At 33.4% G+C, this 24,686-nt stretch overlaps 1 protein-coding gene, 1 long non-coding RNA gene and 1 pseudogene across 3 annotated transcripts; 2 read left to right on the top strand and 1 right to left on the bottom strand.

The window, feature by feature from the left end:
- Positions 1-702: 702 nt before the first annotated feature.
- On the top strand, positions 703-4,274 carry LOC143630832 (putative glucose-6-phosphate 1-epimerase). The gene is made up of 8 exons (XM_077099735.1): positions 703-849; positions 2,515-2,586; positions 2,696-2,752; positions 2,832-2,992; positions 3,075-3,215; positions 3,683-3,785; positions 3,856-3,955; positions 4,047-4,274. Exons 1-8 carry the CDS (start codon positions 754-756, stop codon positions 4,223-4,225), a joined length of 909 nt encoding a protein of 302 aa, XP_076955850.1. The 5' UTR covers positions 703-753; the 3' UTR covers positions 4,226-4,274.
- Positions 4,275-4,760: 486 nt separating this feature from the next.
- On the top strand, positions 4,761-6,871 carry LOC143630834 (peroxidase 16-like; annotated as a pseudogene). The gene is made up of 4 exons (XR_013153246.1): positions 4,761-5,144; positions 5,306-5,497; positions 6,228-6,393; positions 6,477-6,871. The product of XR_013153246.1 is annotated as a peroxidase 16-like (transcript).
- A 1,350-nt stretch (positions 6,872-8,221) lies between these two features.
- On the bottom strand, positions 8,222-10,296 carry LOC143630831 (uncharacterized). Its single transcript, XR_013153245.1, has 3 exons — positions 10,283-10,296; positions 10,157-10,192; positions 8,222-8,274 (listed from the first exon to the last, which is right to left on the bottom strand). It is a non-coding gene; the product is annotated as an uncharacterized LOC143630831 (long non-coding RNA).
- Between the last annotated feature and the right edge of the window lie 14,390 nt (positions 10,297-24,686).

Raw genomic sequence — 24,686 nt, 5'->3', positions numbered from 1 at the left:
TCAATTAATCTAAGTTAATCCTGATTAATTAATTAATCTCAATTAATTGTCAGTCCTCACCCCACTTGCCAGCTAGAGGCTAGCAATTACTACAGCACTAGCCAATTCTTCGCTACCACCATCTAACATCCACCATGCCGGAATTCCCGTTGTCGCACCCTCAGCTCCCCCCACCGACTCAGCTCACCTCCTCCACCGTCCTCTTTTTTGCAAAGAAGTTGAAATTCCCTACAACCAAATAAACATGAAAGCTTTTCTCACTTGATAATAATCATCTCCTCGCCGGCAAAACTCACTGGATGAAGTGGTTCATCAAACTCTGATCTCTGGGGGGAACCACTCTCTCTCTAAAACTTCACGACCATCCATGCTCATGCGCATCAGTGTTACACTTTTAGAAATGTGTGTGTATGTTCGGGGGGGGGGGGGGGGAACCGCAATAGACGTAAACCACATGGAGCATCTGTGCAATCAGTTAATTCTAATAACTTATATTAACTAATAAGAGACATCTTTGTATATCAAAAGTAGTTGAGGGGTAATACTTGTAACTCCGTCAACTGTATGTATAATATATATCTGTCTGTCTATCCAGACGGACCTCACGAACGACAATCCACACACACACTTTCTGTTAAACAACTATACGACACGTGGCAAACTTCACACAGTAGCCGTGCGTGTAAACTACCGAGCTCATAATCATACAGTTAGGTTATGGAAATTGGTGATTAATTGATTGATTAATGAAAGATGTCGACGTCAGAACGAACGCCGGTTGACGTCATCAAAGGCGTTAACGGTCTGGAAAAAGTAGTTCTCCGTGAAGTCCATGGCAGCAGTGTTGAGGTCCGTAAGTTTATTTAATTTCATGTTAGTGAAGTTAGGGTTTCGTATTTGTTGTTGTTGTTGTGTATGAATATGATGTGGATGATAGAGATGACTGAGGTTTATTATGAGGAGTTTTGTTAATTATTGTGTGTATATGGTTGTATTAGTATCTGTTGCTGGATATTTAGGTGTTGACGATTGAGTTTAATGTTTAATTGATTGGAAAGATGAGTTTGCGAAATATGTTTATTAGAGGATGGTGATTCGGTTGGAATTGGGTATTATGCTTATGAATTTAGGCCTAATCGCACTGCTTGTTGATTCTGAGCAGCTAAATTGGTCTTATGATATGTAAGCTGATGAGTTCAGTGTTGTAAAAATCTCGATTAGTATCGCTAACCGGTATGCTACTGATTCGATTTCGCCTAATCGGATCAACTGATTGGTCTAAGTCGGCCTAAATCGTTCAAAATCTGTCAAATTTTGGTCGAGGCAGGATAAATTTTGGTCAAAATTGGTTTAAATTGGTCAAAATCTTTGAAGTATTTGAAAAATTATGCTTATTAACCCAGTCCAGTTAATAAGTTTGAAAAATTTTATATGAAGTTTTGAAAAATTTTGTATATATGTGTATAATTTTGAAAAATTACATATAAAATTCCAATCGGATTGATTGCTAGTTGGTAACCTAAAGATTTTGAAAGATATGTTCATTTGAGGATGGTGTTTGGTCAGAATTGGGAAATATGCTTCTGAATTAAAACCTAATTGCACTGCTTGTTTGTTGATCCTGAGTAGCTAAATTGGCCTTATGGACATGCTAAACTGATGGAGCAGTTGAATCTTGTGGAATCAACAAGCAATCTCTGTGCTAAGTTCAGTTTCGAAAAAATTATGATTAGTCACCGATTAATCACTAATCAGTATGCTAACGTTTCAATTTCACCTAATTGGTAATTGATAAAAGTCGGTCAAAGCCAGTCCAAAGCGGCCTAAATCGTTCAAAATCCGTCAAATTTCGGTCAATATCTTTGAAGTATTTGAATATACTTATTAATCCAGTCCAGTTGATACGTTTGAAAGTTTATATATAAAATTTTGAAACATTTTGTATATATGTGTATAATTTTCAAAAATTACATATAAAAATTCCAATCCGATTAATTGCTAGGCGGTACCCTCTACGCCTGACTAGGGCCTAGCGAGATCTACAATTCTACAACACTGGCTAAGTTATATGTGCACCTGCTTATTTTGTGTATATGCATTTAGTGACCCTTATAATACACGTGGTATTACTGTTCAGATACAGGACTATGACAATTTTGTGTTAGATGATGAAAACTCTATTTGAAACCTTTTAACTATCTTACCCTGTTTGGAAATATCATATGTTTTGATCAAAGAGTTACATTTTGAGGTCACAACGAAGTAAAAATATCTGAAAGTGAAAATTGTAGATCATAAGCTAGTGCCAGAGTTATGTCAACCTCATATCACCTACATCCAAGTTAATAGAAATTTCACTTGTTTGCACGCACGGTTCATGTCATGTAATTAGCCTTATATATGATTGTTTATATATAAATTACATGGATTTATTATTCTCCTTGATGTGGTTCTGTACTCTGTAGTATAAGTTGAAAATGCATCTTATAGTTCTTTCTTCTTTCTACCATGTAGGTATACTTGTATGGGGCCCACGTGACATCTTGGAAAAACGAGCACGGAGAAGAGTTACTTTTTATCAGTTTGGTAGATACAATTTTAAGCTTAATTACTTATACGATTGAATCAGTTACTAATTATAACTTGTCAACTGACATTTATATAAAGTATAAACATTAATATTTTATTTCTGCAGGAAACCTTCAAGCCTCCAAAGCCGATTCGTGGCGGTATTCCTATATGCTTCCCTCAAGTAACTAACTTTTTGTCTTTTTCTGTTTAATTTTTATGTTTTGGATTTATAATTTTCTAAACTTACTTTCTTGATGCAGTTCTCAAATTTAGGTCCTCTTGAACTTCACGGGTTTGCTAGAAACCGATTTTGGACATTTGATGATGACCCGCCCCCTTTACCACCTGATGTCACAAATAAGGTTTTTCTTGATTTGATTCTCAGACCCACTCAAGAAGATTTAAAATTATGGCCTCACAGGTACAATTTATAAAATTTAATTTAGCTTACAACTTACAAGTATTACTGCTTGCTCAAAATTCATAATTTGGAATTAATTTAGCTTTGAGTATCGTTTGCGGGTCACATTGGGACCGGGGTCAGACTTGATGTTGACTTCTCGGGTCCGAAATACAGGCACGGATGGAAAGCCGTTCACATTTACATTTGCATATCATACCTATTTTTCAGTTTCAGATATCAGGTATAAAACCATTTTTAATAAGATTTCGAGTACATTACGCTTTTAGTCCCTGTGATTTGGCTTGTTTAACTTTTTCAGTCTGATAATGAATCTTTGACATAGCCTGAGGTTTAAATTTTATAACCTTTTCAGTCCTTGTTGCTAACCTCATCCATTTATTTCTGTTAAATAGAATGATAATTAAATCATTTTGCATCTAAGGACTATTTATGTAATTTATGAAGACCATTTAATAGTTATTATCGTTATTTATTATATAAAGAAGAGAAGATAAAGAAAATAAATGGGTTATATTATATCAAGGGTATTTTCGTCAATTAACAAATAGTTGAAGGGTAATTGATATGAAAATCAAACTGTGACTAAAAAAGTCAAAACTTAATTTTTTGGACTAAAATGGTTATTTAAGTCAAACGTCGTTAACAAAAACCGTATTTAACTACTCTTATAAATTTTTGCTGATTCAGTGAGGTTCATGTGGAAGGATTGGAAACATTGGATTATCTTGACAATTGTCAGAAAAGAGAGCGGTTTACAGAACAAGGAGATTCATTAACCTTTGAATCAGAAGTAAGTTAACTAATTTCTAATCTCCTCAACCCTTAGTACTTAACCTAATGTTATTTTTTATTTCTACCAGATTGACAGGATTTATCTTAGCACACCAACTAAAATTGCGGTTATGGATCATGAGAAGAAACGAACATTTCTTATCCGGAAAGATGGACTTCCAGATGCTGGTGAGACTGCACTTTTTTCTTATCTTTCATATTTAGTTTTAAGGATGTTTATTTAATAACCATTTATACAATTATTTTATATTTTATTTAGTGGTGTGGAATCCATGGGATAAGAAAGCAAAGGCAATGGTTGATTTTGGAGACGACGAGTATAAACATATGCTATGTATGGAGGCTGCTGCGGTGGAAAACCCGATTACATTAAAGCCTGGCAAGGAGTGGAGAGGAAGGCAACAACTTTCAGCTGTCAACACGTTGCTTGACTCATAAGGAACTTGTCTAGAATGGTGTGTGTTATGTACATGTATGTTGCATAATCTTATTAATGTTATTGCTTGTGATTTTTACATTTTTCTAATTTTTATTTTGTTTAATCTGGTGCAGGTAATGTGATTTGGATGATACAAAAGGTTTTTTTTTTTCTTTTGGTTCTTATTGTATAAATTTGTTATTGATTACATTGGTTCATAATGCTTGGACTAAAATGGACAATAAGTATAATCATATGTATAAGTGTACTATGATTTATATAATTCATGTCAATTGATTGTTATATCTACTATGCTGATTAAACACATTGACATGTTAATCTGATACTTTATAACTCATCTACTAAAATATATTTATAACCATTTCAAACTGCAGACCACATGTAGGAAACATAGGTATTCTTATGGAATTGCATGCCATTAAATTATTAGGTTTCTTTTTCTTTTCTTTCTTTACTATTTAAACAAAAGCTTTCAAATTCAAGACTTTAGGTATATATGAATAAAAGAAGAGATGGTACGTATCATCTCTCTTTTACCAACTTATACCATTATGCACTAATATAGTATAAAGTAAAGTTAGTTGGGTCTAGTCTGTAAAAACACAGTCCCATAATATTAAAAACAATATATATAAATGCTCCTATAAACAAAAATATTCATCATCACCCACAATCTTAATTATAACGAACAAAACATGATAGCAAAATGAAAGTGAATATGAAGAAGCAAATGCTCTCTTTGTTGTTCTTCTCTTTCTTTGTTGCTAATCCTACTCTCAACTCTCACACAATTTCTACCAACACATTTGCCCAAATGTTGAATCAATTGTCCGATCAGCCGTCACCAACAAATTCCAGCAGATGCCTGTCACCGCTCCGGCCACTCTCCGCCTCTTTTTTCACGACTGTTTTGTTCGGGTTCGTGTTATATACCCCCATTAATCGTTATACATTAATACATTTTTTCACCCACAAAACGTACATAAAAAATTGAAAACTCTATGTATTAATATTTTCCATGCATGTATTGCACGGGTTCTAAGCTGGTATTATAATATATCAATTGTTTTGTGATATAGGGATGTGATGCTTCTGTGATTCTATCAAATGCATACGCCGAGAAGGACCATCACGATGACTTGTCACTCGCTGGAGACGGGTTTGACACCGTTATCAAAGCAAAGGCAGCCGTTGATAGCCATCCCGGTTGCCGGAATAAAGTTTCGTGTGCAGATATATTAGCTCTTGCCACCAGAGATGTTGTAGCCTTGGTAAACATTCTCTCAATGACTTCTGCTTATGTAGTATTTTACCAATTTTGAGCTTTAAGTTTTAAGTTTTAAGAGTAAATAATTCAGTAGGTTTTATATAAAAAGTATACATTAGATGATTTTGATATGTTTCACTATTGTAGTTTTAAGCTATTTGTTCTATTTTATTAAATTGGTCAATTAAAATAATCTAAATACAATTTCACAATTTAATTTTTGTATTAAAGTTCATCATCATGTTTAAATCTACACATTTGTTACTCCTTTCTTTTTCTTTTTAGAATTAATGATTTGTTACACTCATAGACCAGTTAAAATTGGATTAGAACACTGTGTGACGTTTCATTTGTATAAAAAAGTCACTTTTTCCTACACAATGTTTTAAAGTAAATTTGTCGATGATCCGTTGGTAAATTCTTTACTCACGCCCCTTTTCACCACATATACTCACCAACATACTTATTTTCACCGAGGGATGGACCACGACGACGTATTCACACGTTAACAAAATTTCGCTTATATATGATCCACATATGTAAAAGTTATGCTAGTAACCTGCCTTTGTCACTGTCTTCACATATTTGCATAATTTAAACAAGTCAAAGTGATTTTAATGTATCATAGTCTGGTTCATTGACTTCTATACATATTACAAGTAATTTCTTTTATGTTATTAACTCATACTCCCATACTTTTATTATGTTTAATTAAATCTTTTTTAAATATATAGACAGGTGGGCCCTCATACAATGTGGAATTAGGTAGGCGAGATGGGAGAATCTCTACAAGAAAAAGTGTTCAACACAAGCTTCCACATGCAAATTTTACCTTGGACCAACTAAACACTATGTTTGCCTCTCATGGTCTATCTCAAACTGATATGATTGCACTTTCAGGTAATTAGTTAATGAGTTATTTAAAAAAAATAAATGTAAATATTTTGCTTTAATGTTTTAAACTGTTAATTTGTTTTTAAAAGGGGCACATACACTTGGATTCTCTCATTGTAATCAATTCTCAAAACGCATTCGCTCCAAGGCTGGAATAGACCGAACCATGAATCGAGAGTATGCTCTTCAGCTAAGACAAATGTGCCCGGTTAATGTTGAACCAGATGTTGTGATTCAAATGGACCCCACCCCGCAAACATTCGACAATGCATATTATAAAAGCCTCCAACAAGGGAAGGGCTTGTTTTCTTCTGACCAAGTCTTGTTCACGGGCGCTCGGTCAAGGTCAACGGTTAACCAATTTGCTTCTAACAATGACGCATTCAATCAGGCATTTGTGACCGCCATCACCAAGCTAGGTCGTGTTGGGGTTTTGACCGGTTACCAGGGTGAAATCAGGGGCGATTGTAGCAGGATTAATTAACTAGGAAAATGACAAACATATATAACTATTCAAAAGCATAACATTTAAAGAACAATCATTTTGATTATGTGTTGAATAATAAATGCTTGTTTATATTTTTAGGTCCAAAATTATTTCTCACTTGAAGTTTTGTGACAAATAATTTCCCTTTTCATGCGGGTATTGTTATCATTGTTTTTGGTTTTTTTCCCCCTATAATTGCAATTATTGTTTTTCTTTTTTGAATGCCGATTGCATTAAAATCAAGCAAAAAGCTTGAATAAAAATACAGCAAAAAAAGAAAAAAAGAAAAAAAAAAAGCAAGTTAAAATGAACAACCGATCCACACTATTTTGTGTGGTGGCAAAGATGGTCTACACTCAAAATGGTGGTCAAGGTTGATCCCTACTAGGAATGATTTGTAAATAATATATTTGGTTGTTTAAAAAAATGAACTTTTTTATTTGTCAGGTTCTTTTTTAATTTTAGTGCTTCACTCAAGTTGAAGTGTGTAGATCTTTGACACATATCTATACTATATAATAAATAAAAGTTTTCTTATGCCACGTGTCATTTTTTGATGCATTATTTACTATTTCTTTCCGTCCCTCTCTCCTATTAATTATACATTAAACATACATATTTTTTAATTCATTTTGATTTCTATAATTGCTTTTAAAAAATATATTTTATTTTTAAAAAAGTTAGGTTTATTTATTAAATATTTTTATAAATTGGGCATTTTTCATGATTTAGCTTCTTCTCTAATATGCATTATATATATATATATATATACATATATATATATATATAGGGTGGAGTTATAATAAGAAGTGAAGTGTGTCTAAGAAGTGTAAGAAATAATCTGGTGCGTTAGATTTGATGATCTGATGGTCTAGATGGAAAGTGTGTTTTTTAGGCGGTGTGCTTTTTCTAATTCTTGTTTTATAACACTCTAAGGGCATATTCGTCCAGTGTATTATATTATATATGGTAACAAAATTAAATTACAACACCAAAAACATATCGTCATCTATATTACAGTGTGTTTTAAAACACAACACCAAATATTAATTCATATTTTTAACACAACATTAAAAACACCAAAAACAAAAACACACTTATATATATACCCATAAAAGCGCGCGCGCGCACACACTCTCTCTCTCTCTCTCTCCCATCTAACCCACCACCATTGTCACCACCCACCTCCACATCACCAGCCGCCACCGACCTCCGGCAACCATCATCACCGGGGTATTCACCGCCTATCACCACCCCTCACGCCTATCACCACTACCACCGCCACCACGTAAGTAACACACTGAATCTTTAACAAGTGTTCGAACATTTCTGAAGAATGTAGAAAATGAATTATCCCAAATGAGTTTCTAGTTACCAGCAGAGATTGTGCAGAAGTTACCCTGCAAATAAATTCAACATTTGAGTGTCTGAATTCCATCTCAATGTTTCCAAAAAATAAAGACAGAATTACAAATTTTGTCCTTTAAAATAAGACGAATTACGGTTCGTGTCCTTTTCTAAGTTTCCTTGCAGGCGGTGTACTTTAAACTTTTTTTTCCTACAACTTTTGTCCTTTACGCTAACTGGGTTAGAAAAAGTCAGTTAAATGCCCTCACGTGAGACGCATGTGAGGGCATTTTTGTCTTTTCGCATGTACCTGCAAAAAGTTTATCATCTTCTTTTTGGCCACCTGAACCATCTCCTCCGAAATTCCGGCCACCTGAACCACCACCTCCGAAATTCCGGCCACCTGAATCATGTGCAGACATCACTGTAGAATGAGAAAATGATATCGGTATTTCTTCACATAATTAAAACAATAAAAACAGAAAATAAAACATTAACCGAAAGCGTACTTATAACAGGAATGTTTTTGCAGACTTGATGCTCCATGATCAATATAAGGTCAATGTTATGTGATCTTCCTTTTAACACCTCCCATGCCTTTAACCCTCAGAAACAGCAGCAACTACTTCCAATCAAATGATAAACACTAATTAGCCCAGATTCAAATCTTGATTATTAATTCCCCCTAAATCAACTAAAAATATCAAAACTTGGTGATGAAGATTTCTCAGCAAGCCTTGATTACAAAAACCCACCAACAATTTCTTAAATTAAACACTAATTAACCTTCAATTAGTTGATAACTCATCCACCACCACCAAACCCACCATCAACTCGCCGGAGCTTCCATCACAACTCGCCGGAGCTTCCATTTTCTCACAATCAGAGCATAATAATAACTCAATCCACCCACAAACCCACCAACACAATGGTCAACAACAAACGCAAACCCCGGCGACAATCCAAACGCGTTTTAACATCAAATTAAAGGACCGTAACACCTATCTTCATTAACGGTAGGCCATATCTTGTCGTCTAAACCCACTCCTAACCTCTGATTACTCTAAAACTCCCTCTGGATATCGTGATTCTTAACCTAAGAACCGTTTTCCCGGCGAGTCCGTTCGCCGTCATCCCAACACATTTTCAGGTAATTTGTATATGATTTTTGATCGTCATTAACCAATAATCAAAACCCCTAAGTCAATTTCAACGAACAAGGAACCGATTTGTGGAATTCATTTTCGTCGGGCTTTGCGTTTGTTGTTGACCATTGTGTTGGTGGGTTTGTGGGTGGATTGAGTTATTATTATGCTCTGATTGTGAGAAAATGGAAGCTCCGGCGAGTTGTGATGGAAGCTCCGGCGAGTTGACGGAATTGGAAGCTCCGGATTGAGTTATTATTATGATCCGGTGATGGAATTGGGGTTTTTGGTTTGGTCTGGAAGATGTAATTGGGTTTGGGAGGGGAGGTTGGTGGGTTTGGTGGTGGTTGCTGGAGGTTGAATGGTGGGGTGAAGGTTGCTGGAGGATGTCTGTGGCTTCTGCAGAAACGGTGTCAAATAGAAACGGTGTACTGCAAATGGGTTGTTGGTGGGTTTGGTGGTGGTTGCAAAATGAAGAAGAAGAAGATGATAAACTTTTTGCAGGTACAGGCGAAAAGACAAAAATGCCCTCACATGCGTCTCACGTGAGGGCATTTAACTGACTTTTTCTAACCCAGTTAGCGTAAAGGACAAAAGTTGTAGGAAAAAAAAGTTTAAAGTACACCGCCTGCAAGGAAACTTAGAAAAGGACACGAACCGTAATTCGTCTTATTTTAAAGGACAAAATTTGTAATTCTGTCAAAAATAAATTGAAACATACAATAAATAAATTACTTACTCAATGTTTCCAAAAAAATAAATTGAAACATACAATAAATAAATTACTTACTTGGTCTGAAGCATACCTCCGGTAAGGCAAGATTTGCTATGCAACACGTAATACACATAAAAACCAAATCAAAAACTGATATAGAAAATACAATTAAAGTTTTGATACATTCATAACGGAACTTACTGTTTTTCGTCCCGAAGAAAATACAATTAACATATTATAACACATCACGTCCGTCGTCACTCCACTCTCGGACATTTCATCGAACACCTGGCGTGCACGACCCGTCTCACCGTTCTTCACCAACCAATTAATCAAAGTCCCATAAGTAAACTTATCCAGTAGCATCCCTTTCCGAAACATCCAATCCACCGTCTCCTTCGCCCACACAAACTCCTTCCGTTTACACAAACCCTTAATCATAACATTATACGTTTTCAAATTCGGAACAACACCCATTTTTCTAAAGCTTCTAAAATCGATGTAGGTAACCGTTCTTCTTGATGGTACCGCCTTGCTGCGCTAAGGTTATTGATGCTCCGGCATCGGCCTTTAACTGAAAACTGATGCTCTTCGTCAGACATGGCTAAAAGTGATGCGACTTTTGCACGAAGAAAGTGATTAGGAGTAGCAGTTGTTGGTGCCGGAGTGGCAAGGTGGCGGTGGCGGTTGTTGGGTGGTGGTTGCTGGTGCCGGAGCGGCTTGGTGGCAGGTGGCGGTGGGCTTGTTGAACGAAGGTGGTGGATGTTCATAGATGGTTTCAACAAAATTGAAAGAGGGTTGAACTTAGGGTTTTTTTATATTTTAATTTGAAAAGAGTTTATGGATCTTATTTGAAGAGAGCTCATGGATATCAAAGATAATTAAATTACTTAGAAATTTCCTAAAAGTATGATCTCTATTAATAAATAAATTAATTCCTAAATTAAAAAAAAATCATTCTTGACCATCCTACTCTTATGTGTTAGTTTTCATTCAATGGTTAATGTTATTTCCTACACTTCTTAGAAAAAATCTACTTTTTATTATAACTTTGTTCTATATATATATATATATATATATATAAACATTTACATATATATGAATCATTTTTGCCCTTAAAACTTACTCGGTTCATTGTTAAAAACACCGGATTTTTAAATGAACCCGACTCGCCTTCTTTTTCACTGTCCATATATTGTTAATCAAAACCATATCAATTTTCTTTTACTACACATTCTTCGACTAGTCGAAAGCTTTCTTCCACCAATGATAGGTTCGTTTTGTCCAATTGTAACAGTTATGTTCTCATAATACTATTCTACTTTCCAAAGAGCAACTCTTCTCAAAATCTCACTCAAAAGGTTCAAAAGGTGTTGAGTTGGAATCCCATTCTAAGTCTAACTACGGATTCTTGTGGTTCCGGAGGATCTAGCTACAGGAGAACTAGGAATAGAGAGCTTTCCCCCTTTTTCCGCCGACTCTTTGGCCTTAACAACGCTGGTGTTAAGAATGAGTGATTGCCCTTCTCCGACCCTTACTGTCCAACTTAAGAGCGGGCAGCTAATGCGTTCCACTTATTGAACAGGGTTCTATGGTCGGTTCGTGACCCCTGGATGCCGAAGGCGTCCTTGGGGTAATCTCGTAATTCCTACGGGGTGGAGATGATGGGGTCAGTATATGGATTTTCCTTCCATTTGCCGTATTTCACTCAAAGGGTTGAAGGGAGATGGTGCCATATTTTTAGTGTATCATATAATGTTGAATCGAAAAAAATATTTAGAGATATATGATTTATTTTTAAATTTGTGAATTATAGTTGCAATTTAACTTTGGACTTATTTTAATGTAATATCATTCTTTTAAATTATTTAATCCGTGTAGGACACGAGTATCTAACCTAGTTGTTCTATATATATTTATCTCTTGATTTATGGTATCATAGTTATCTTGTTTCCTCTTTTATCTTCTGCAATTTGTAATTATAGTCCTTGATGTAAAACATGAAAATTTTGACGCCCTTGATATCAACATGAGTACTTCTATATCCGAAAAAATAAAAAATAAAACAACCGAATAAAAAAGGGAAACGAGAACACTTGATTAGTCACATATTATATCAGTAGGGGTGTGCATGGTTTAATTTGGGTTGGTTTTGGGCTAAAGCCAAACCAACAAACCAAAACTTCGGTTTTTGGATTTTTGAAACCATTCTATTTCGGTTTCCATTTTGATTTCTGTTTCGGTTTTTTTGCCATTTGATATTGAAAATTAAATTTTAGGCCGAAAAAAAAGTTAACAAATAAATAATAAATTTAGATATAAACAATTTTGCTAATTTTTAACTAACTGGTTATTATACATATGACCGAAAATATTTGAGTTACATGTGTATTAAATTGTTACAAAATACTTAAAATAAAAATAAATATTTAGAAAATTTGGTTCGGCTATGCTAGTGATTAATAATAATAATAGTAGTAGTACGTAGTGGTGGTGGTTATATTATTCTCTTAATTTTTTATTTATTAATAAAGTTTTATCGTAGTGGTGGTGGTGGTGGTGTATATTATTCTCTTAATTTTTTATTTATTAATAAAGTTTTATCATCAGGGCCGGCTGGAGGGTGGCATCGATTGGACCGTCGGCCAGGGCACGTAATTTTTAGGAGCCAAAATTTTTTATATCTATATTTTTTATATATACATTTAAAAATATAAAACTTATAAAATATGAATTGCTCTTTATCATCTTATAATTATTGGGCCCGAAATTATTTTTTATCCATAAGCCATTTAATTAAGTTTAAATTATTGGGCCCAAACTAAAACTAAAAACTAAAAAAAATTAAATAAAAACTGATGCAAAATAAAAGAAATAGCGGTCAATTGAAATTTCTCTTTGGTTCCTTCCTTCTTTGCGAATGCTGACAACGACCAACCCAGCCGACCACTACTGTTAGTTTGTTGTTAACCACCAGGCTCCTCCACGGTTGACTAAGCCAGCCACTAAGGACCAAGCTATTTTTTTTCCGATGTTAGGACTTAGGAGAGGTTCACGAATCACTGGTTAATCGTTAATTATTACAGTATTTGATTTTAATAAATATTTTTCTAAGTTTATTGTTATAACATTAAGCTTCGTTTAAAAAAATTAGCTTATATATTCTGTTGCTCGTTAAGGCCATGGGCCTTTTTTTTCCGACTCGGCCGAGGTATTTAAATCCTCGGATACAGCCCTGTTTATCATGATTTTGTTTAACAACATATATTTACTTATAATTATTTACTGATTTCTGTGACTTTAGAGAGGATCCGGATATGCAAGCACGCCCTGCACGAGCATGCTGCTGGTAACAACTCCTCCTTTCACCGTTTATCATAATGGTTGGTGGCTATGATAACTAACTAACTAACTTGTTGGTTGGTTCTTAGGTTGCAAAGTTACATTGTCGGCATCAACATTGGTGATCGAGGAGCAAACAAGTAGAGGCAATAGGCCACGCAAAGTCCGAAGGCGGATGCTCCAAAAGATGGCCGATAAACCACCCGAGGGCAATGAAATAGACGAGAGCCTTTTGGATTTTCAAAGTCTATTGCTCCTTTCAATTACACAATGGTAGGAAATCACAAAATATACTAAAAGACTTTTGTGGTGTTTAAAAAATGTGTCTACTTCAAGGGATGGTGGACAATGTCTTGGACAAATAATAATAATAATAATAATAATAATAATAATAATAATATGTCCATTAGGACGGAATCCGGACAAAGAAAAATATTAAACCGGATTCTTGTGATTTAATCTGTTTGCCATCAAATTCGGATTGTGTCTTCTGAAAGAGAAACAATCATAGATAAGAGGTGTTATAGTCTGTATCGATTCCACTAAATTCGAAACAGGCGGGAACTACAATGGGATTATTGAAATGACAATTTGCATAACATTTCATTTCAGTTAGAGAGAGAGAGAGATTCAAAAGATTTAGTTACAAAGTGAAAGTTGATAGATAGCAATAAAAAAGAAAAGTAGTGAACCTTTAATAAGTAATTTCTAGAGTGAAAGTTGAAGAACACCCAAACCAACCTATATATATAAATAACCATTCGCAGTTTCTCGATACGGATACAAACCCTAAATCGGAACATGGAATTCGAAGGTACGATACGAACGCACTGATATATATATATATTATATTGCTTTCTTCAATCTAATTGGTATCATGATCTTGTCTTTCGCTATAGATGATTTGTGTACTCAGGGTAATTAGGTTGTCAATTTCAATCCTCCCTCTTGTCTTGTTAATCAACCAACGAATTGAATTCTGGAGTGATGATTTGTGGTTTTATTTTTTTGATATTTGAATTGTTTTGGTCAGTCACTTATATATGCCCCGGTATTAATTGGTCGGTTTTTCGATGAAAATAACGAATATGTGCTACAGCTCAAGTGACAGTCGCTGCTGCTGGTGAAGGTAACAACATCCGTTTGAACCCTTCAGGATTTAGAGCCTTTAGTAATGATCCCTTGGATGACGAAGAGGCAGCGGAGGTCGCAAGAGCGATTGCAAGAGCAAGGGCAAGAGCTCCTGTTGAAGGTAACAACCGTGCTCTTTGAATTATTTAAGAACTTTAAGGAACTATTAATAACTAACATTTTTTTATAAAATTTTTAGTATGTTAATATCATTTGAGTGTAGTTTTATCACTTTTTGTATCTATATTTACGATTACAATAAGGTAAATTAGTTTTTACATATATTTATGTTTTTTTATACATGTGTAAATTTGTTATTACATAAACTTTACACATGCGTTAAGTTGTGATTTACATATGTAATCTAAAATTTATGTTAAAAATATGATAAAACTACTCTCTAACAATAATAATATATAAAAAAGTTTCAAAAAAATAGTTGGTCGTTAAAAGTTCTTAAGTTTTTTGGACTTCATATATTATCTAATTCCATGTCCTTTGTCCTTGGGTATAGTTAAAAGAAATTATTGTTAATAATTGGTTCTAATCTGAATTTCAGAGCCTGCTTTACCTACTACTGAAGAAGAATCCGATGTTGACTTCAGAGAGGATCCAGGTATGCAAGCATATGCTGCACGAGCGCTTGCTGCCGGTAACAGCCCCCTCCTTTCACCGTTTATCATACTGCATGCTTGCTTGTTATGCTAACTAACTAACTAACTAACTAACTTGTTGGTTTGGTTCTTAGGTTACAAAGTTACATGGTCGGCAAAATCATTGGTGATCGAGCAGCAGACTAAACATGGCGATAGGCCACGCAAACTACCACCACGGTTGCTCTATAAGATGGCCCATGCATAAATCCGAGACAATGAAATAGATGAGAGAACCTTTATTATCTTACAAAGAAAAACATAAACCCTTGGTTGCTACTTGTGATAATTGTATGAAGTATCAAAATTTTTAAACGACGAACGACAATAATTTATCATCTTACATGGTTTTTTTAATTTAGTGAAAGTAATTTTTCAGCAATCCGCTTTGCAAATTCTTTACTTACTCCCCATTTCGTCTAGATCTCCAACAACGGATTATACCAGCACACCTATTTTCAACGAGGAACCATCGATGGCGATGTATTCGCGGGCGTTACTAGAATTTTGCTTGCATATGATCCACTTCAAAGTTTATGCTAGCTAGTAACCTACTTTTGTCACTGACTTCACATACTTGCATTACTCAAAACAAGTCAATAACATCTATACATACTAAAAGTTAATTGGTTTGTTTTTATGATATTAACTCATACTTTTACTATGCTCATATTTGTTTTTCTTTTTTAATAATATGTAAAAAGGTGGGCCATCATGCGAGGTGAAATTAGGTATGAGATTGCATTGGCGGATCCAGAAAATTTTCTTACAGGGGTCAAAAAATTTTTTGGCCACCACTCAGTAATATATATAAAAAAATCGTTTCGGTTCAGCCGTTAAGGTCAAGTCAAATCGATATTTAATTTTTTTTGCCCGGTGCAGCCGTTTCGGTTGGGTTAAGTCATATAAAATATAATTTCTATTAGCACAAATATATATAAAATATATATTTTTGATATACAACCACTTAACCTATTTTTAGTTGCTAACTCTATGCATGAAAGTTATACCAATCAATATTTGTTTTAAGGTTTTATATACAATAATAAGTTAAAAAAAAAAGAAATAGAGAAGATGATAAGTGAAACTAAATAAAATGTAAATGATAAAAAGCAAAAGAATTTAAATGCTTGAATAGTAAATCGAATAAATCAATATTAAACTATAGTTTCAGATTTGTATATGTTTTTTTATTTAGGTTACAAGGTAAACAAAGTCTAAAAAACACTTTTGATTGATCAAAGTTATTTTTTAGCCTTTTAAAATGGGTCACAAGTCCACAAATTAAAATTTAAAAAGCTCAAGTAAAACAGAAATAGGGCGGTAGGCACCCGTAAGCAGAACGGTCTGTTCTCTATCATTCAAACAACACCAACATCACCAGCAAGAGTGGTGAAACGGCAGCCGCACTGGCCGTGAGAAACTTTTAATGGTCATGCTACCTTCTTTCTTTCATTATTCTTTCGTCACCCATCAAATTATGAAAACCTATAGGGATTGGTGTCAAAATTTTACAGGGGTCGGTCAGAATTTCAACACTATAAAACACTAATTATTTTTTTTCGCAGGGTCGACCGACCCCCGCACCGTAGGGGTAGGTCCGCCCCTGTATGAGAGATGAGAGAATCTCTACAAGCTTATACATGTAGATTTTACCTTGAAGCAACTAATTAAACACCATGTTTGCATATCATGGTTTATGCGATTTCAACAACCCTCTTCCATACTAAACAAAATGATCTAATTACAACAAAGATGCAGGTACGCGAACAAGAAGCTGTGTTGCCACCCCCAAAAAGTTAGATGTAACTGCGCCGCCACCCCCAAAATATAAAAAAATTATATGTATTTTTTGTTATTCTATGTGTTAAACAGATGTTGTAATTAAAGTAGGTTTACAAGGCCGAGTACTCCCCGAATACTTGCTACAAGGTATGTTGCCAAGGCGAGTTTCTTTAAGTCCGTCTAGTTACTAGGAATCAATCAAATGTGGTCAACCTCAGTCAAAATCGCTTCTAGTCGGTGAACTTGAGCCGATTTAACTTAAAAAAATAAAACATTATTCGTATTTCTATTATATTAAAGAGCAAATATAATTTTTTTAATTAATAATTAACAATTTTAGAATAATTTATTATTTCAAAATCTATTTCAGTGATTTATATTGATATTCACATGTTTTGTTATAAATATTAGTAAAACTTATGATGGTTGACATATATATAATATTCAAAAATAAATTTTCTTTATATTTACATGTCCGAATACTCTTCGAGTATTCTCCGAGTACTCCGAGTACTTTTCATGTTTGAAGAACAAACATGTTGATTATATTTGGATAATAAATGCTACTTTTTTATTTAAAATAAATTCAAATTTATTTCACTTTAGTTTTAAGACGAATCATTGAAGTTTTAAAACGCTTGGCAATAAAGAGACGTTTAATATAAAATCAAGAAAATTATGTTATATTATTATTAATGGGTGGTTTCATAGCCCTGTAAGCTTATTGCAAGTCGAGTTCTTTATGTTAAAAAAAAATTGGATTCTTACAGGTATCGAAACCCGAGATTCTTACGTATTGCAGTAGCTTGCACTCTGCTACCTCTTTTAAGGGATATGTTATTCGTACACCCTTTGGTTATCCACACACCCTACATACGATTACGATCGTATAGAACCCACGTTAAAGGGTGTGTAGATAGGTCAATGGTGTGTGAATAACCAATACCTCTTTTAAATATATATTTACTAGTTTTTATGCCGTATTACGGGGTTGTTTTATATTATTCGTTTAATATGTATATATATATATATATTGGATTTTAATTTAATTTATTGTAAGAACGTTAATGTTATACCTAGGGTTTAATAATGAAAGGATTTCACAAATAAATGAGATGTTATAACCCAGTTTAAAAGCTATCTGAGTTTAGTGAGACCCATGACTCGCTTATTTTTTACTTTAAAATGGTTTCTTAATTATAAATAATATTTTTTTTTTTAAATTGGATATTAGTTTTTAGTACATCTTTATTCTATTGGATTTTTATATCAAATATTTAGTGAGATTAATTTTTAATTTAATGAGATCTTATAACGCGATTAATGGATATCTGGGTTTGGTGAGACCCATACCCGTGAAGTCGGGTCAAATGCATGAGAAACCTGCATTTACAAATAAAACAACCTGGTGGCTTGATAGAATGTCAGGAGCAACCAGAGAACTTTTAAAGGTTTCGTTTATATATATTTAAGATGTATTTGTATATGCCTAAACAGGTTTTGCATAGTGGATCGTTAATCCTTTGGTAGCGGTCCGCTACCACTGCTGCGCCACCAATCGACAAGTCAACTTCTGAACATTGTCTTACAACTAGGTAGCGGGCCGCTAAGCTTTACTCCACGCAAAAGCATTAGCGTTTACAAGAATCCACCCAAACCAATCTTAAGAGAAACAACTAATATGATCCTCGCTACGTTCAAAGAAACAACGTTATATTTTTTTTAATTAAAATAAAATTTGGCACAAATATATAATCTGTGGTAATATTATACTTTTATTTAGAAGGAGATGGAATGTAAAACTATACGGGTAATATATGTTAAAGAGTTAACATTAAGAAACAATGATAGCAAAAACTGCAAAACCTAAAGGCATCGGGGTTTTTATAGTTGAAGAATAGGTTCAAGTTTAAAATTTTGAAAAGAGAAAACGGGTGTAAATTCATATTTGATGATTGTGTTTGTATCGTTTTTTCCTCTCTTAGCTTTTGCTAGTCCATGGCCGTCGTTTTTTATAAAATCTTTCGGTTTTCAAAAAAAAATAAAGAGCAAAATATCCCTTTAACCACATTCATATATAACACGTCTATGTAACGCCTAACTAGTTTATAAAGCCTGCACCTAAGTTACAAATGAAATTTATATTTTAAGCTTTGATTATTAGGAATTATTAATTAATTAAATGGTAGATGCAAGTATTTTAAAGACTAGTTTAAAATACATTATTAAAATTAAAAGTATGAAAAACTTTTTAAATCTTAGAATGTTTTGATGGTTCGATTTGTTGTGAGCATATACCGCTAGAGGTGCACAGGAAATCCGAACTCGAAACGGGACATAAAAAAACTTGGAACCGCTTTCTTTTATACCCGGGTTTTTAATACCTGAACCCGTACTCGACCATATCTGTAGGATACGGATAGGGATGCATTTCAGTACCAAAACCCGTATCCGAACCGGACCTGATTTGTACCTGGCAATACCCGAAAATCGGAACCGGTTCAATAACCGGAACCGGGTTTTTTCAATACCCGAAACCGGGTTTTTTAAATACCCAGTCTACACTCGAAAAATACATGAAAAATACCCAAAAAGTACCCCTAAAAATGCAACTCCTTAAAATTCCAATATAAATCCGAAAAATACCAAAAAAAACCCGAATGTTTTTCTATACCTGGAAATCGGGTATTCAAATATCCGGTTTTAGAATACCTGGCTCTATACCCGAACCCCAACCCGATACATAGGGTATGGTTTTTAGAGTCAATACCCGAACCCGAACCCGACCCGGGTATTACCAATTAATATCCGATTTTTCAATACTCAGTCATACCCGAATCCAGTTCCATACCCAGAACCAGGTATTTGAAAAATCCAATTCGTACACCTTTGTATATCGCCATTAAAAAGGAATTTTTACATATATCCCCTTCCTAACTGCCATTATTATATATATCCCCAAAGCTAAACATTTATTTACATATTTCCCCTTCTTATATGCAGTTACCCTTTTACCTTTTAAATCACAATACTCTAGTGAAAAAACTAAACATCTGACAAAAACACGGCATCGGCTTCCATTCATCCGTCGTTCCACCCCTCATTAACTTACAAACATCGGCAACTTCCATTCTTTCGGCGTTGGATCGCAGTAACGTCCATATGTCGGGTTTCTTTTTCTGTTGATTTTTTGTCTAGGATGTCTACTTTTCTTGATGATTTTTTATGGAGACTGCAAGCACTAATTGGTCTTGTTATAATCTGCATATGTTTGTCTTAAAACCGACCCGGTTTGGGTTTAAATTTGGATATATGTAATTGTTATTGGTACTATTAAAAAGAGGATATATGTAAATTAGTTCATTAAGGGTAAAATGGTCATTTAGTAAGCTATTTTGAATGAAATTGGGAGATATGTAATATATATGATTTGGGGGGGGGGGGATATGTAATTAAAGGTTTAGCATTGGGAAAATATGTAATAAGAGAAATTAGAAAGGGGATACATGTAAATGCCCCTTAAAAAAATCTTTAGGGTGGGGAGTATCAATTGCAGCCATTTAGTGTGCCAAGATGTGACATAACCACAAATCTATAATATATATAAACAAAAACCCTAAAATCCTACTTGTCGCGATGTGGTCGCTCCCTCCTTTTATGGAAGCCACCAGATTGTTTAATTTTTAAATGGAGGCCTCTCATTGATTTAACCCAAATTCATGGGTATGGGTCTTACCAAAACCAGATAGCTCTTAAACGGGTTATAACATCTCATTAAATTAAAAATTAATCTTACCAATTATTTAATATGAAAATCCTATAAAATAGGGATATACTAAAATTTAATATCCAATTTAAAAAAAAAGATATTGTTTATAATTAATAAACAATTTTATAGTAAAAAACATAAGTGGGTCGTAGGTCAGCAAATCCAAATAGCTTTTAAACGGGTTATAACATATCATTTATTTATGAAACCTTTTTATCATCAAACCCTAAGTATATTATTAACTTTCTTACAATAAAGGAAATTAAAATCCTAAAAATAAATATTAAAAAACGAAAAATGTAAAACAACAATTCTCTTAAGTCATCAGATTGCTTTATTTGTAAATGAAGGTTTCTCACGTATTTGACCCGAATTCACGGGTGAAGGTCTCACCAAATCCAGATAGCTCTTAAACGGGTTATAACATCTCATTATATCTATTAAAAATTAATCTCATAAAATATTTGATATGAAAATCCTATAAAATAAGGATCTACTAAAAATTAATATTCTATTTTATTTAACAAAAGGATATTATTTATAATTAAGAAACAATTTTATAATAAAGAAAATAAGCGGGTAATGGGTATCACCAAACTCAGATAGCTTTTAAGCCGGATTATAACATATCATTTATTTGTGAAACCATTTTATCATCAAATCTCAAGTAGATTAATTATTAACTTTCTTACGATAAATAAAATTAAAATCTAAATATACATATAATATTAAAAAAGAATAATGTAAAACAACCCCGTAACACGGGGGATAAAATCTAGTAAAATTATAAAATGCTCTCCTATTGAAGACGGTGATTTGTTATTACTATTATACTTTACACCAAGCGATCAAATTATTAAATGTGGGGAATCCCAAACAGCCCATGTGGACAGGGCTGTTCACGAGCAAAGTCGTATCGAGTGAAGGTTTGCTTGTTGTTTGACTCGTTTACAAATTAAACTGAGCTGATCAGCTCAAAGTCAACCCGAACATTTTGTAAGCATTTTTTTAATGGTATCGAGTGAGTTTCTGAGCATTACTTTATTCTTTTTCACCCTTTAAATTTTAAGAAACAAATTAGTTGAATATAATGTATATGCGAAGATAAATTAGTAGCTTTTAGAAAAACTAATAATAGTAGCTTGCAAATGTTTATAGAATTGAAGTTCTAATGTATATAAAACCATTAATAATTAAAAAATAATTCTTTATATAACTTTATATGCATATACAATTATATATATACAAAATTAAAAATATTCAAGCCAAACTGAACCGAGCAAACCTTTGTTTGTTACTTGGCTCGTTTATAAATCAAGCTGAGCGAAGCGACTCGTTTACAAACAAGCAAAAAACAAGCGAGCATATTCCAAGCAATTTTTGAGCAAGCATAGAGCAATTTGGATAGCCATACATCTAGGCATAACCACGAAAGACCCATAAAAGCACACATAGCAAAGAAAAATCCAATTGGAACCACCTCACAATTCTGGCTTTTTTTTTAAATAAAACCGCACTAAATCAGTAGATAGAAACCTTCTATAAAACCAAACAAAGAAAATCATACTTTAAACCCTAAACCAAAAGATAGAAACGAGCCATAAAACCAAACAATTAAAGCATCAAGAAACATTCAAAACATATCTTTCACGATCTCTGATCAAAAGGTTCTGCGGATGGAGTTATTTGAAACATAACATTAACTGAAAGCCATCATCATCTTTTGTATTTAAACTTGCCGCCCTAAAACGACTAGGAAATGTGGGGAACTTAGGTATTACTTCACTAAGAACTTGCCACTGGTCATCTTGGTAGAAAGCAAGATACAACTTAATCATCGTTGAAATTCGTGAATAATAGGAGTTATCATTGCAAGATCGTGGTATATTTTTTTGTCTGCTAGATCATTTACAATAACCACGAGAGACACTGTCGGATATATAGAAGGCTCTTGTTCCAAGGAGTAACAGGAGAAGAAACGGGAACCTTCACCTTGATGATGAAAAAAAGCCAAATACGTGGTGTCGGTCGTTACGCAGGTTGGTTATCATTCTAGTTCCTCTATGAGTACGGGTAAGTCAACTCGTCTCCAAGACCATACCCAATGTGAGCGGAGCTCACCGTCAACAAGTTGAAAATAACAAATCTCTGCCCCAAAAAACGGAACACGAGAATGCACTTCCAAACGATGATAAGCTAAATTGCTAAATTATCATCTTCGTGTGCGTCGAACCATATCGGGATTATCAATGTAGCTCCATTATCCTTTTTGTCTGTGTGGACACATTGTAGCATTTGTTATCCGCGGTCATGTGTGTAAAGTCTCATACAAGTAGCTTTTATACGCATGCTCGTACACAAGGATCTTCTCGTCATTCTCATCACAAAATCTGAGATGAGAGATGGGAAAAATGCTTAGGAGCAATCAAGTTTCGTCCCTTATAGTAATAGACTTCTTTTTCATACACCTATCCAAATCCACAAGTTCTGACAATTTTGCAGCCAATACTATTGGGGGCTTTTTAACTCTTCCAAATTAATATTAAAATGTTCAAACCCTTTCTTCAAGAACACCATCCTTTGTTGATAAAATAATTATGAGAGATGCCAAATCAATTAATCAACTGAAAGTTAAAAATTTGAAAGTTGTAAGTGAAAAAAAACACACAAAAACAAAAAAAAAAAGATATTTATATTCTCTCAACGAAATATATTTAATGCGCTTAATTAGATTGGTTCAACTAAGAGCATGCCCTTAGAAAGGCTCGCATAGAAAAGTTATTTGAAACTCTTTATACAACAAACCTTAATAGTTAAAAGCATTTTATATAATAGTATGCATGTAGATAGACTTTCTTGGAATCCGGTATAGCTAAAATGAAGAGTTTTTTTTCCAAACTAGTGTTGGTGGAAAAACTATTTACTATAATGGTGTTTCCTAATAAGTATTTACCAATATAGTGTTTTTATTTATTTTTGTATTTATTTTTCTTTTTATATATACACATTAATTAATTTTATTAGTGTTGTATTCTTTTCTTTTTTTAATTTTGAAGCCGCTCTCATTAACGTATCCATTATAAGTTTTTTCTTTTTTTGTTTTTTTTTCCTACCAAGTGATTATAACTCTTTATTTTTATTTTTTTTAATTTTAATAATCCATGTCAACTATAAGAATCAACCAATATAATTTAAAAAAAAAATAGAAAACATAAAAGACTAACCGAACATCAAAACTTGACCCGCTAGGCCGCTATCGATCTCAATATCAAATATAAACAAAATAAAGATGTAAACTACGTCGAATTAATACAACTCTTAATACCAAATAAAATAAAAATGTCAAACAAAGTCAAGTTATCTTTTTTTTTTGTTCTTTATATAAGTTTTATATATAATTCTTGCAAAAAATATTAATGAGCTATCTTAAGCTTTCAGCATGTAGAGTTCAAGCTTGACTTTTCAACTTATATTGGTTAAAGAGATAATATGAGAAGAAAATACCGAACCAATAAATTCGTTATGGTATTCTTTACCAAGTTTTGTTCAAATTTCATATTGATATTTTCAATACCGGTATTGTACTGATCTGATCCCTAATTGTATACAAATATATTTATTATTTTTTTTACCTTGTTATGTGAATTTCTAATTTTGATAGTCTTTGATACTAATAATAATATATAATATGACAACTAATATTCGAGATTGTGAGACCTGCAAACTTAAAAAAAAAACATGTTTTTTAATAAAAGAAAAAGATACAGATTATTTAATATTTTATTTAAAAGTATTAAAACTAGTTTGTTTTAATAAAGTTAAATGTCATTTTAAGATATTAGGAGTGAGAATATCAAGTTTTTATTTAAAAACACTAATTTGGTAAATACTTTTGAGAGGACACTATTTTGGTTAATATTTTTCC

The sequence above is a fragment of the Bidens hawaiensis genome, unplaced genomic scaffold, assembly GCF_021521415.1.
Source record: "Bidens hawaiensis isolate Kalapana, Puna unplaced genomic scaffold, B.hawaiensis_p1.1 tig00005851_1, whole genome shotgun sequence".
Lineage (NCBI taxonomy): Eukaryota > Viridiplantae > Streptophyta > Magnoliopsida > Asterales > Asteraceae > Bidens > Bidens hawaiensis.
This window is presented reverse-complemented; position numbering and strand designations above follow the sequence as displayed.